Source organism: Dendrobium catenatum, unplaced genomic scaffold, assembly GCF_001605985.2.
Source record: "Dendrobium catenatum unplaced genomic scaffold, ASM160598v2 fragScaff_scaffold_91, whole genome shotgun sequence".
NCBI classification, from domain to species: domain Eukaryota; kingdom Viridiplantae; phylum Streptophyta; class Magnoliopsida; order Asparagales; family Orchidaceae; genus Dendrobium; species Dendrobium catenatum.
In genome coordinates, this window is record NW_021318553.1 from 77,047 (window position 1) to 92,471 (window position 15,425).

Sequence of the window (15,425 nt, forward strand, 5' to 3'; positions counted from 1 at the left end):
CATTTACAGTAGTTGGATTGATTTTGTTGGTAAGCTTTGTGGTGAAAACTAAATTCCATAGGGTTTAAATCAATTTATTTGATGAACACAAAAGTTGTAGAGGATCAAATCAAAGATTTACTCTCCAAGTTTCATGTGATTTTGATGATAAATGGAGAGCTATATGCGGGACAACGAGCTTGGGTTGAAGCAATTTACATTTGTGCTTCTATTTTTGTGTAAGCATTGCGATTGGATCATAATTGACCAAAGTTGTGAACACATAAGTTATTGAGGATCATTCTTGTCACATTTGACTTCATTGGTGACCATGCACGAGCTCATTGTCATTGATCTCAACTTTCATGCGGTTGATGGTGAACATTTGATGCTTTTCTAACAGATTTTGTTTTAGCGATCAACAATGCAATGCAATTTTATTTGATATGAAGTTGAGAAGTATGATAATTTAGCTAATGGATCAATTGACTTCTAAGCGTGATATGTTTAAGTGTATGAGATCTATTTCGCAGAAAAATAAGAATATAGATGTAGAAATAACATCTGGAGTTAAAGTTGGGTCGTTAATATGAAGAAGTGTCTCAAGTTTATTATATTATAAGAGAATTTTACAGGGACTTAAAGGTGAATTTTAGAAAATTGTAATTATTCTAACAATATTATGTATATATTATTGGGTGATAAGAAGTCATAAATAGCCATGTTGATCAGGGCATAAATGAGAATATTAAGATATATTTGTACTAGAACTATGAATGATAGTTTTAGAAATGATGATATAAAATAATTTGCGGGAGTAAGACCCGTGGAAGATAAGGTGGTAGAAAATAGACTTGGGTGGTTTGGGCATGAAGAATGGAGGGCAGAAGAGCACCAATAAGATGAGTAAATAAAATTAATGTGGGAGGACCGGAGGACTAAGAAAAAGGGGTGTACCAAAGGTACGATGGATAAACATTTTCAAAAAAGAATTCCATCAACACCAAACAAAGTTGAATGGAGAATGGGATTTGTAAAGCCAACCCTAAATAATTGAGATAATGCTAATGATGACGATAATGATAAAATAAATGATGATAATGGTCTTGCCAGGGTTTGGTCATTGTTAGTCCAGTCCATGTTTGTTACACAGTGATCCAACCTTTCTTCTTTTGTTCAAAGGGTTAATTTCTTTTACGTCCTTTGAGGAATGAAAGCAGTTTCGTTCTTTTTATAGTAAATGCAAGTATGTCACAATATCTGATTTCAAAATTTGAGAAGAAAATGCAAAATGTTGTTTTGGTTGTGCTCTGCCAGTTTTTCTTTGCGGTTCATGTGTATGCACAGCTTGTCTGCATATTGTATATTGATTGCCTAATTCCTTAATAAAGTTTGTTTTTTACTCATCTCAGGAGAACGTTCGGTTATCTGCTGGAAAGCAAACACATCCATTTTTTTCCATCTGTAGAGCTGCAAAGAGGTCTTCAGACATTAAAAACTTAGAAAAATCTGAGAACCGAAGCTCGCTTGGTCTTGAGGGGGAATACTGCTTCTGGTTTCCTCCGTTACATGTGGTTGATAGTGTACAGGTAGTTGACTAGTTTTGTTAATTTTTCAAGTGAACATTTTTGTTGTTTATCTGTCCCTGCATTATTTCATTCTTATTCTTAATGAATTATAATAACTCTCTAGCTGAATTATGATGAAAAGTACTGTTTTTATACGGTGATGTTGTTGCAGGATGATGTTGCCGTTCCTAATTGGGAAAACTGGAAATTTTTAGAGACAAGCCTGCCAAAATTGGATGGATATTGTAGCATGAAAATTTCATCAGCTATTGAGGTTTCAACCAAATCCTTGTTATTGGAAGCTGCTTGTGGAAAGGACCCTAAGTTGGATAATTTATTAGTTGATGAGAAAATGAATGGTACATATAAGACAACAAGTTCTTTTAAATTCCCAAGTGAGCTTCTTTCAAAAGAGAAGTTATCTTCCCCCTCTGAAATGGTAATTATCCTGCGGAATTCTCGGAATAAAATATTTGACATCACTTTTGCATGCCCTCCTTCATGCTGTACATAAGCTTCCACCATATTATATATAAGTCATCTAACTTTTTATACGTTTACTGTCAACAGGTCCACGTTGGTTGGAATTTTTCTCTGTCATCAGCCCATGGTAGCATTGCAGATGACCAGGATCAAGATAAGTTGAACAATGCAAGGTTGGCAATCTGACTAATTTATATACAATTTCTAAGCTATGATATAAGTCATAGGTATTAGTTGAAGAAAATTTCACCAACATCTCCTAGTAACAAAACTTGACGCCTTAAATGCTCATTTTCTTGCTGTTTGGCGGAAGCTTATCCAAAATGTGTAACCGCAGCGGGCTAAGACTTTACCAGTTGGAACCTTACGCACTTAATTCTCGGCTTGCTTCTCAACTTGCCTCAATTCTTCCAAAAGTTCTGCACAAAATGTCTTAAGCACATTGTATCAATCACATCAGCTACTTTGATTATCGATTCCTATCTCGGTTAATTACTTGTTTCTCCCATCTTTGGAGACCAATCTTCTCTTTCCTTAATTCAATTTATTCCTCTAAAGAATGATTTTGTAGAATTGGTTTTCTTTTTATTTAGTTTCTTCTGATTGTTTGCTAATTTGTGAGTTTTAAAGATTCCAATGTTGGTTCCTTCTTATAAAATGATGATTTTGTGAGTCTCAAGCCTTCTTTGAAATATTTTGTTCCACCTTTTCTATTGTTGTTCTTTAACTTGGCTCTCGACATATTTGACTGGCCCCTTGGCAATTTTATGCTATGTATCATTCTCATTATTTATCCTATAATTTATAAAATCATTTGTTGATATTAATTCTGAGCTCATTCCAAACGCATCAATGAAAGAAATCCCATATTTGTATCAGTGTATATGTATACATTCTATATTTATATATTGATAAATAAGTTAAAATCTTTCTTGTATTTGCATACTAATTAGTTTTCAAAACTTCATACACCTTTTTAAATATCTGCTTCATGTTTTGAAATTTATGCTTTACCCTAGTAATGAATGTGTTTTGTTTCGTGCTCTCTGTTTTTAACCATACTATACTGCAGAAACATGGTGATTGATAGAATTGATTGCTTAAATTTGAAAGCATGTTTGTTTCGAAAAATCTAAACCAAATTTCCGGGATATTAATTGTTATGTTGATGTTTTGTTTTTTCAATAAAACTTGATTATTTTTGGATCTATTTTAATTGAACTTGATTATTCTTGCATTAAGAAAGGATGTTTCTTATAACAAATTGTGCTGGTTGAAACAAGGCTTCTTGTGATGATCGTCTTTCTCTAGGGAAGTTCAACAATTACTTCAGTCATTTAAATTAAATTTCTTGAATAGGCTGAAGGCTCAAAGCTTTGATGGTTGGTTGAATCATTATCAAAATAATGGTTCTTTACAGCCATCTATCTTCTTTTGGCTTTTTTTCATTATATTCTTTATGGCCAATGCATCGGGTATGGATTTTATGATAATTTTCAAATCTTACCCTAAAAATGAAAATAGCTCTTTATCATGATTAGAAATATCGTGGAGCTTGCAGGTTTTAGCTTTGTTGTGTTAAAATTTTGAAGTCTTATGCTTAGTGTCAAAATAACTTTTCTGACGCTTCTAAATTGAATTAAGTTGTTCTAGAATCCGCTGAATCTTCTCAATAGCTTATTCAACTAATTGAGGTTTTAAGAGTTTTCCCTCACTCACCTCAAACTAGTGCAAAGGAGATATGCACTTCTTATTGTAAAGGGCCTCATATGATGCAACGTCAATGCTAGCATGAAAACTATTGTTGTAGGCAAACTTTACAAGTGGAATTCAATCTTTTCAGTTACTTCCGAAGTCAAGAATGCAAAATCTCATCAAGACGTGTGTGTGAAATGCAGCTTTGAAATCTAACTTCATACTCAAAATTTCTTGCAGTTTCTTACATAATCTGTAAGTAAATCTTCTATCTTCGTCTGACACAATAATGTTTGCCATCCCATGTAGTCGAAGAATTTGACATGGTATGAAGGCAAGAAGGTTCTTTGGATGAGAATAGATCAGGATAAAAATGCAAGTAGTTTGAGTCTTTCACAATCACAATATATTTCAAAGTTGCTAGATATGCTTAACATGATGAAGGATAGACTATAATCATATCATTTGCTAGTCACTTCAAGTTCGTAAAAGAATAGTCACCAAAAGACATACAAAGAGAAGTATTATATGGTTTAAGTATCCTATGCATTGGTAGTTGGGCCTTTAATGCAAGTAATGATTTACACATGACCATGTATTGGACATGTAGTGAGAATTAACAGTCAATATATGCCAAATTTAGGAAATGAACACATAATGCTGTAACGTAGATCCTACATTAGCTAAAAGATATAGTCAATCATTGATTGAAGTTTGAAAGATTTGGCTTGAAAACTTATGGATATGTTATTATGGATTTGAGGGGAGACCGCACAAAAAGTACTATTAGGTACTTCCGCACTTTGGGTGGAACCAACATGAATTAAGTGTCTTACTATAGAGGATAGCTGAATTATTAATAATAGAAGCTAAATACATAGCTATCACTCTCAAAGCTTTTTGGAAGAATTTGATTAGTCATAAGAAGATGCACACCCTTATGATTGCCATGGCACCACTCATTTGGAAAATAATTTTTCCTTCCACTCCTGGACACAACACATTTAAAGCTAGTATCACTATTTATGCAATTTTTCTTGAAGCTAGTGTTTTATAGCTCTTTAAGATAAGGGGGGCATAAAACCCCCACTGATATGCTTATTAAAGTGGAACGAGGAGAAAAAATGAGGCTTAGTAAGGCCTTAGCTAAAATCCATAAATGATAGTTTGAAGGTGACACAGAGGTTTTTGAGCGCTGACCATAAAGTATTTAAATTAAAAGTCATCATGTATGCCTTCAAAATTGTTAAAATTATGGATTCAACATTTTCTCTCATCAAATATTTACAATATATGATTGTGGCTCATATTTATTGCAAATATTGATTGAGATTTTCAAATTTATGATTGATTTCTTGGGCTATGAGCTTTTTTGTTGACTATAACAGATTTTATAAACTCTTTTATAATTAATTATATCTTAATATCTACGCCATAGTATTGTTAGGCCGGTCCAACCTGGACCGGCCCAACCTGGACCGGCCAAGCCGGTCCGGGTCTTCTCCAGGCGGAAGCAAATCGCGGGACAGCAGGCCGGCGGAAATGAAGGGGAGTTCGGGAGTGGGGTCCACTTGGAATTCAAACAAAATTGAAGTATTTTTGGAGGGAGAAGGAAGGGTAGAGAGGTCCTTTTGCTTTTGTTTTGAATTAGAATGCATTAAGTAGGGAGAAAGAGAGGAATGAGGGTTATGTGATGTTTTGTGGGAATTTCTTGTCTTCTTGGATAGTGAGGGCTCTAGATCGGGATCTAGAGATTGGGAGAGTGCGATCCTCCTCTCGAATAGAGGATCCTCGTATCTTTACTATTTTCCTTGCATCTACTAATAAAATACAAGTTGTTTCTTCATTTTGCTCTCAGATTTTCCCTATTTTCTACAGTTTTTTTTGGCTGTTTTACTGTTGTGGACAGCAGTTTTCATCTGGGATCTAGTTGGTTTTGGTGAGAAACACTTGGAAATCCAAGTGTTTCCTATCAAATTCATGTTTACCTTCAACTCTATCTCTAGTAAAGAATATATCTAACAAAAACATCCTTTGAGAAATAAGGTAATATACCTATCTTAAGGGGAAAAAGCTCAAAATAATCCTCCAATTATTTGAATGTAGCCAATTTAGTCCCAAAGTATAACATATCCCTAGTTTTATCCATTGACCATAAAAAATTGATCCCAATTTAGTCCCTCATAGTCCACTTGGGATCAATTTCGTATAATCAAGAGACTAAATTAGGATTAATTGTTTATCTAAATTTTCAATCATTTTTATATAAGAAGACAATTTGAATCAATTTTGCATAGTCAAGAGACAAAATTGGAGCAATACGATAATCTAGATTAAATTTGCCACAAGTGAATAGTGAGGGCATTACTTTGGGCTTCTTCACTTATCTAAAAGAAAAACAATGATGTGCATCAAAGTAAAGAAAGTGTTTTTTTTAGATAATTACCTCTGAAGAGCATCAAAAAGCTGTGCAAACAAAGTGAAACAGCATGATCACCCTATGTTTGTGAAGTTGCTTAAGTTTTTTACATTCTATCAATAAATGGATGAGTTCTCTACAAGTTACTAATTCTTTTTCCATAGCATATCCGCATCAATAAGTTGCCTTAAACAGAATATGCATATGAAATGGTCACGTAATTTGAGAAAGAGAAAAGAATCACCTCAAATATTACTTCTCTGCCAAAGTTTGATCGAAGTAGCTCATCAGCAGTGTCGATACAAGTCTCGATTAGACACTGAGACATTTAGCCAAATTTACCAATTAACATAAGCCAAGAAAGATTGTTTCAGACTTTACGGTAAGCAGATTGCAGTGATAAAGTCAAACATCTCAACCAATGACTTCCGCTACTGATATATAAAAGAAAAGAAGGCACCACACGTACCGCAACTCAACTAGTGAAAGAAGACGGGAGCAAGTTTGCTAGAGGAGAAAAATAACAAAACTTAAGAAACAAGTGCACTTGAGTAAATGATTGAAAAAACCATGTGTTTAAAAAGACAACGAAATCATTAAAATTGAAGTGCGGCAATGCTACCTCTAAATTAAAAGTTAAAAAGGATTAAAGATATAGATTTTCCGATATAAATGCATCAGCACGGCACTTAAACAGATAACAGCAGCATATAAGCTAAAAGATACAGAAACTGAAGAATTCATTACGCCAAGAATACAAAATCCACTTAGTTGGAAGGTCACAACCATCAAGGAAAATATCACAACCTATGCTTCTAACAGTATGCAAAAAGAGTTAACGAAAGACATTTTGGATATAGTTCACAAGAGAACAGTAGAAAAAGCTTGCAGACGGAAAAAGATAACACAATTGAATGACTAGCAATACAATACATGAACTAATGAAGAAACCAGTAAAGTCCTAAAGTGTGTGGAACATAACTGAAAATTATGACCTACAAGATGCATAGATTGAAGAATTGAGGATTATCCTACATATAACTACATGATAATAATCTCTTTTAAATGATCCATTCATTATCATTTAGATTTCTAATTTTTCTAATAATGCTATTATAAAAGGTGTGGTAGTGATTCTGTTGGCCCAATCTAATGACAGTATAAAATTCAAAACAAATAATTCGGGCACATGGACATGTTAACCTTATAGAATAACCCCTTCAAGTAGTAACAACTTTCTCTTGTTCCAAATTAATAGTGATAAAGAAATTTTCTTTCCAAAATACCATACTACATATTTTCCTTCAGCTTTTTTGATTCATTAAGCTCTGAACACATAAAACTTGGAAAAGCGGATAGTAGGGCCATCTCCATACGCAGACAGAAAATAATTCTGTTTTGATACTCGCACACTTGTTAGACTAAAGGGGAATGTCTCACCTCAGCCAGACCACTCTCCACCAATAATTCCTTTCTCCTTACTAAAGCTTCCTTCTTACCTCCCACAGCTGATTGCATGGTCTTCAAAGAATCATTGTACTTATTGTTCTGAGTCGTTATGGCTTCTGTATCAATTTCTAATATCTTTTCTGGACCTGCTTCAGTGGCCCCCTCTTCCTTCTCATCCTAATGTATGGGAAAATTTAGACCCGCTTTATAGTTTTATAATACCAACAAATGTATCAATGTTAAAACATTAAAACAATTGCCTGTGTGCAAAGAGAAGGTACGGTTGAATTAAGACAAGCTAGATCATCAGGGGTAAAATAGCGGTGGCACTGCGGATGGAGCAACAGCAATAATGGACGCCTTCCATTCTGGTATTTCATCAAAAAAACAAGCATTTTTAAGAAATATAAAAACGACTGTATATCAAATTGATGAATGGAATAGATTATATGAATTCACACCTTATCCAGAACAAGTTCTTTTAGCATAGACTGTAGCTCACGTATGATAATCTGAAATTGGACATGGAGGTTAAATCTAGTAAGTCTAGAACCCAGCAACTTTGAATGATATACTGACCTTTGTTACAAGCTTAGTGTCATCAACAACTGAAAGGATGCTGGAGAGCAGCTGTTGGTAAACACTAGATATGAGCATATAGAAAATCTGGGAAAAATATTCTTCAGATTCTAAAATAAAGAGGCAAAGAAGATATTAACAGTTTTGCATGAGTTAATAGAATGACGAATGTAAGAAAACAAGTAAAAAGAGCTAAAGGGAGTCTGTTGTATAGAAATTATTATTAATAGGATTAGACAAAACTCTAGGAAGCACGAATACTTCAAAAAGCCATTTGTGTGTGTTGGATAGCATGCGTTCAACACGAAAAAAATATGTTTAATGTACATCATCAAAATTAGAGCCGTACAAGGACAGGACATACCGCCACATGGCTAAAACATACCTCAACACGGTCAGGTCATGTGTTTATGATGATTTATTTTTAAGTCAGCTTTGCAAACTAATTTTTTAATCAATGATCCTGAATGCTCTAGTGAAAAGGACATTAATGCTAGTGGTGAAGAAAATCATAATGTTGAGTGTGTTGAGTCAATTATAGATACATCGATGATTTTGTATTTTTGAGGTCATTCTGAGGATTACATATACTTCTTTCGTGTCATTTGTGCGGACAATATAATGTTAACATTGAAAAAATCATGCTTATCTAAAGGTTTTATTATAAGCATTTTTAGGTAATATTTTTAAGTGAAGACTTAAAAAATTCTTTGTTTAGTGCAAGTTACATATGCCGGCGATTTTCGAACCTATGATTCTTGCAACTCAGTTGTCATATAAATGTAGATACTTGGGTTTTAATAATTGTGTAGCTAATGTGTCAAATAAAATATGTTTTTTTTTTTTTTAAAGGACGTGCTTAGTTGCTCTATTGTAAAAGATATTGAACAAATGTTGTATACTAAAGTTGTTGGAGAAGAACCATCTATGGGACTTCTGTGTATGATAATTTCTTAAGGGTCAATAGGAGAATTTTACATAATGATTTAAGAACTTTGACATGGAAGTTGAGTAGTGGATGATAGCTGTGGTTTTAAATATCATCCTTCAATGATGCAAAAGAAAAGTGGTGCCCATCCAAAAGTTAATACTATTGAGGAGTTTGTTGATACTATTATAGACGATGTCCTTACTTTTGCAAGATTTATGGAAAATCTGATTACTTGGTCTACCGTTGTGGTATAATCAGATTGGATCAAGTGTTGTCCTTGGACCGATTGAATCATTTTACCTACATCGAAGTTACTCATCTTAATAAAACAACTGCTGATCATGCTCCTTTGTTAATTTATGCCATTAAATCTGTTTCCACTATCCTTCTCAGTTTAGATTTAAAAATGTGTAGACATCATTCAGTCCTGGATTTAGTTAAACAAAATATTTGGCTCCTGTTCTTATATATACATAACCTATGGAGATTGCGGTTAGAACTTGAGATTCTTTTACCCTGATGACATTATGCCACAGAAGCGTTGCTGAAAATATCATATGCTGGGTTAATGGTGCTGGTAAGGTGTTTTCTGAAAGGATGTTTGGTATTGGAATTACTACTGTGGCTGCTTTGTTTCCAGCTGTAGTTCATACTTCTGCGAAAATCTTAAGTCTTTTGAAAATGAAGATGGCGATCTGTTTAAGCTGCAGTCTTTGCTACCTGGTTATGTTATCACACAAACTACTAACATTTCAAATGCTCATAGGCGGAGTGTCAAATCTCTCCTGATTCTAGTTTCAGGTTCAAAATGGCAGGGAAGTTGATGATTATATCTAGGGCATTAGTTCAATTCTAAAACTTCTATAGCATAAATCTATTCCCATTACAGTTTCTCTATTTGTCTGGATAATTTTTCATGCTGCTCTGACTGTTGATGTTAGGATGCAAAGCTTTGCATTCCAGTTGGCTTCAAGGTGTCAGTGTTGTTCTTTCATGTCTTCTGGAATAGTGAAGTGCTTCGAGTGTGTGGCCAGCTCATAATGTTTTTTTTTTTTATGAAGTTGTCTAATACATTTTCTGTCACTCTAGTAATTACTGCTTGGAAAAATTATGTGATGAATGTTAAGCCTGGTCAAATCAGGTATTTGATTCCAATTTGCATTCTGTGGTTTCTATAAGGGAATAGAAATGACTCTAAACATAAGGGAAAAAAGATTTGCGCAAGTAGTATTGTGTGTCAAATTGATAATCAGATTAAGCTGTCGCCTGTAAATAAAAGCCAAGCTGATTGATGATTGGGCTATTAAAGGGAGGAGTTTATTGTATGGTTATTTTTCAATGTGTCCTCCCCCTAGAACTTCTAGAATCACAAGACTGCTAGATGGTGGAAACCTGAAGCTGGTTGGTGAAGCTCAATTTTGATTAAATGGTGATGGGTTCGTCACAGCTCAATGTTAATGGCTGTGCTAGAGGAACTCCAGAAGCAGTTGCTGGTGGCTTGCTTAGAGATAATTCGGGTCATTAAATTTTTTTCCTTTTAATATCTTTTTGGGCACTCAGAAGGCATATTTTGCTGAATTTTCTGCTTTGGCTCATGGATTAAAACTTTGTTTGATTTTGGAATCACCCATTTATGGATTCAAGTTGATGCGCTGTCAGTTTAGAAGTTGGAGCTCAGCCACCGGTTAATGATTTGTTCAGTTTCTATTTGTGCTGACGAATGATAATAAGATTGTGAAAAATAGATTGAGGTGGTTTCAACATGTACCATGAAAAGACATAGCATCCACCACTAAAGCTAGCACATAAATTAATATGAAAAATCTAAAAGGAAAAGATGTGGAATGAGGACAAAATAACAAGCACATCAGCAAAAATACTTGCATAAAACAAAACTATTGTGTTATTTAGCAATTAAAAGGAATTAGGGATTTGAAAACTTCGATCTCAAACTGATGCAAACTCCCCAAGAACAAGAGTAAAGCCAATAAGTATGGTATTGATTCTAGTTAAGCCTAAATAAAGGCTGGCTCAATCTAATTAAACACATTGAGGGAGGACATGGAAGTGACATTGGAGCCTCTAGCGGTAGAAGGAGTGCGCATCAATGAGAAGGGGGAAAAGGAGGTGAAGATTAGGTGGAGCGGCCTCCCAGACTATGAGGCCACCTGGGAGCCACAGGAGAGGATTGCAGAGCAGTTTCCTGCTTTCCACCTTGAGGACAAGGTGGTACTTTGGGAGGGGGGTAATGTTAGGCCGGTCAAACCTGGACCGGCCAAGCCGGTCCGGGTCTTCTCCAGGCGGAAGCAAATCGCGGGACAGCAGGCCGGCGGAAACGAAGGGGAGTTCGGGAGTGGGGTCCACTTGGAATTCAAACAAAATTGAAGTATTTTTGGAGTGAGAAGGAAGGGTAGAGAGGTCCTTTTGCTTTTGTTTTGAATTAGAATGCATTAAGTAGGGAGAAAGAGAGGAATGAGAGTTATGTGATGTTTTGTGGGAATTTCTTTTGTCTTCTTGGATAGTGAGGGCTCTAGATCGGGATCTAGAGATTGAGAGAGTGCGATCCTCCTCTCGAATAGAGGATCCTCGTATCTTTACTATTTTCCTTGCATCTACTAGTTAAATACAAGTTGTTTCTTCATTTTGCTCTCAGATTTTCCCTATTTTCTACTGTTTTTTTGGCTGTTTTACTGTTGTGGACAGCAGTTTTCATCTGGGATCTAGTTGGTTTTGGTGAGAAACACTTGGAAATCCAAGTGTTTCCTATCACACTATTAATGGATCCTTAGGAGGAGGAAGGAGGGGTTTTCCGTCCTACAATATCAACCAAATAGAACGAACAAGGAGAGATGCCAACTAAGACATAAGACAAAGGTTTTTCGAAGCCCTTTTGATAGGGATATCTTCTACTTTAAGAAGGTGCTGCTTGTTTAGATTCTATCAAAGGATAAGTTTTCAGTCATGAAAGAGAGAAGCTTCCATTTGGATTCTTTCACTGGAGAAGATGAGAGTAGTACAATCTTCTCCATGTCTAGCCTTAGTCTTCATATCTGGTGACTACGTTTTATCTCAGTTTGAATATGGATAAAGTGATATCTCCATCCTTATATCCAACCTCGTAAGAAGAGAAATTTTTGATGTAGTACTCTTTTATAAGTTTAATGGATTATTTAATATTTTTTCAATTGTGGACATAAGTTGATCTTATTGAACTATAGAAATTTTACGTGTACTTGCGCATGTGTAATTTTTACATTTGGTTTCTTATCTTCTTGCTTTTTTTCTTGTTACAATTATCGTAAAACATGTATAAGAAAGGGAAAAAGAGCAAGGTGTAGAAATTTGGATTTGCTATCATAATTGGATTGGAAAGTGCCATCTTTAGAAAATACTAGATGGGGAGTATATTTTTAGTATGCTTTATATCCCCTTAGATGTGAATATGCACTCTTTTTTTTTTCCTTTTGCATTTGTGTTGAATGCTTATATATGAGCACATAGCATTAATCAATAATACACAAGCATTCTCTTTTACAACCTGGCATTAAAAAGTTTTCTTAACACTCAACTCACTCATATCCCTCTTAGCTTGCTCATGCCCCAATCGCTCTCCTATGGCTGGATCCATTGTTTGCATCCTACTTCTCTCATATGCTATATACACTGCCATCTTGCATGACTTGCTCCTTTCACTCATAACCCACTCCGGTCGTAGCTGATTCCCTTTGCTTTTACGCACCATTTTTTTCCTTTGCATGCTTTTCTTGACTTCTTGTTACTGTTGTTGCGCTTGCTCAGTTGAAGCCCACACCTTTAGTTCAACTTGCCAGAGCTTAAAATCCTCATGATTTGCATAAATTTCTTGATCTAAGCTACCACAATGCCATTGCATCTTGCTGTTATTTCAATGAATTGAAACCCTCTACTATGAATATTGCTATTAAATTTAATGGTACCAACAATCTCATGTGCTCAAGGTTTTCCCTTCCTAGTTAGTTTTGATGATAAACTCTATCATTTTGACGTTTCTCCTTATAGCATCGGTAAATTTTGAAAATGCAAACTTCTGATTATGGTATGTGTAACTTTTACTAAAGAGTATTAAACCTTCCATTATTGCACTGTTATGTTTAGGACTTTTAAGATGGTAGATTTCTTTGCTCTATGGACATTCAAAAATTATTGTCACTTTTGTCTATATTCCCAATTTTGAGATATTCCTGCTTTCAAAATGATATGTAGAACTAATAATATAGCACCTTGCGAGGAGAATGGAATGAATTAGTTCAACATTGTGCCTTTGCTATTGATCCAACTATCTTGGAAAAATAACATGAATTCTCATGCATACTTCCTTTAGATTTTAATAATTATTTGCTGGAAATGTTTGAAAAGGATGGTATGAGGTGTATGAAGAAGCTCATGGAAAGTGTTTGGAGCTCAATAATTCCCTATGATTGAACAGAATTATGACCATAGCTCCTTTCTTGGTTGCCGCCATTGCACTTGTACCAATCATCCTCATAAGCATTATTTTGACAAGTTTTGTTATCACTCCATTGCACAGTATAGAACTCTAGCCAACCCCACTTTGCATACTCCAACTAGTGCCTCATCTTTTGGATCTATTAGTCGTTATTAGAAAGATTATGATTGACTATTTCAAAAAACTCAATAATTTGTCAAATTATAGTTTTGTTGCAATTTTTTTTTATTTAGTTTATTTCTTTAGGTTTGTTGCCATTTTTTTATCGGTCCATTTTCCTACTTACCTATATTATAGGTAATTGGCAATTTTTCTATCTATTACAATCTCCTCTCTCGATCTGTCATTATTTATTATGGCTCTCCTTTTGCAGCCTCTTTATTATGGCTCTCCTTTTACAGCCTCTCCAATGGATATGTGTCACGACCCAGCCCGGTGAGCTCGCGTAGGCGAGGCGGGAACGGATGGTCGGACGGTAGGTCAAATATCTAATTCTTAAAACTATTAATTCTCTAAATCAATCTCCAAAATATTTGAAAGAGCCACTATAACATTAAAATTTGAAATCACATAAACATAAAATCAAATAGATTCATAATTACCTTTCTTACAGAGCTCCTCTCCTACGATAAACATTGCCACCCCTTCTACCCATTTTTTTTATTTAAAGTAACTACACCTGAAAAAAAATGTTAACAACTAACATTAAGCCGAAGCTCAGTAAGTAAAACACAATTTTAAACTATAGTAATAAAGGAAAACTGAACAATATGCTAAATCTCAATATAACATAATTTGCCTCATATAAATATAACATTAAATATAAACATAAATCATATCATTTCATAATTCATTTCCATATCCATATCATTATTCATAACTTTCTCTTTTCGTATATATTACAACAATCACAGGAGTCACCGTTTAGTACCATAAATGTACTCATTTACCATTTCCTTTTCCATATCCTTTATTATCATTTTAACGTGCACGAGTACAGCGTCCCCAGCTAGTACCATCAGGGGGTGAGCTCCATCTATTCAGCATGCACATACACGCATTCAATATCACGTTCATATCATAATCATATCATTTCATTTCATCTTATTTCATATAACATATAAACCTTATCATATAATGCCATGATATATAATATAAAAGTTGCTTGATTAATCATAGGATGAAATAACATAATCATGATCTAAAATGACCATAAAATTTTCATAATCATACTTGGACTTTCAAAACATAAAATTGAAGAGAAAACAAAAGTATTACTGAAATAAACCATGTATACTTACAGAAAATTAGGAATTTGATTTCTCTTTGCTAATCCCCATTTCTTCGAGGCCACCACGATTATTACCTATAAGAATCAATTTCTCAATTTAAAATCTACAAAATAATTTAAAACAGAATCTTCTCTTTCTAAATTATTCTAGGTTCTCTCTTTCCCTCACTCTCTCTCATTTAAAACTTAAAGCATACATATATTCTAAAAATTCATATTTTTGTATAATTACCCAGTGCTTTAAAAACCGGACCGGTCCGGCCGGTTCGACCGGTTTAACCGTGAACCGGTCACAAGGCTGGTCCGGTTCAGCCCTAAAACCGCTTCTGCAAAGAACCGGACTGAACCGGTCAGAACCGCTGGTTCAACCGGCGAACCGGTCCGGTTATTTTTGAACTGTCCGGTTCAAATCTCACAAATTTTAAGTATTTTTTTTAAATAAATAAATTAATATATATTAAAAACATTTAATTAAAGTTAAATATATTTTATATGATAAGTACTTTTGTCCTCAAAGCATCATGAAACATCTTCACATGACCTCC

General features: G+C 34.5%; 1 protein-coding gene across 4 annotated transcripts in view; it reads left to right on the plus strand.

Annotated features, from left to right (window-relative positions):
- The window catches only part of LOC110096047, a 73,083-nt gene that overhangs the window by 12,044 nt on the left and 45,614 nt on the right, over positions 1 to 15,425 (plus strand). For all 4 annotated transcript variants that reach the window (XM_020821809.2, XM_020821814.2, XM_020821811.2 and 1 more), the window contains exons 4-6: positions 1,392 to 1,568; positions 1,720 to 1,986; positions 2,118 to 2,203. In XM_020821809.2, the coding sequence (XP_020677468.1) occupies positions 1,392 to 1,568; positions 1,720 to 1,986; positions 2,118 to 2,203 (530 nt within the window). The remainder of the gene's footprint in view (positions 1 to 1,391; positions 1,569 to 1,719; positions 1,987 to 2,117; positions 2,204 to 15,425) is intronic.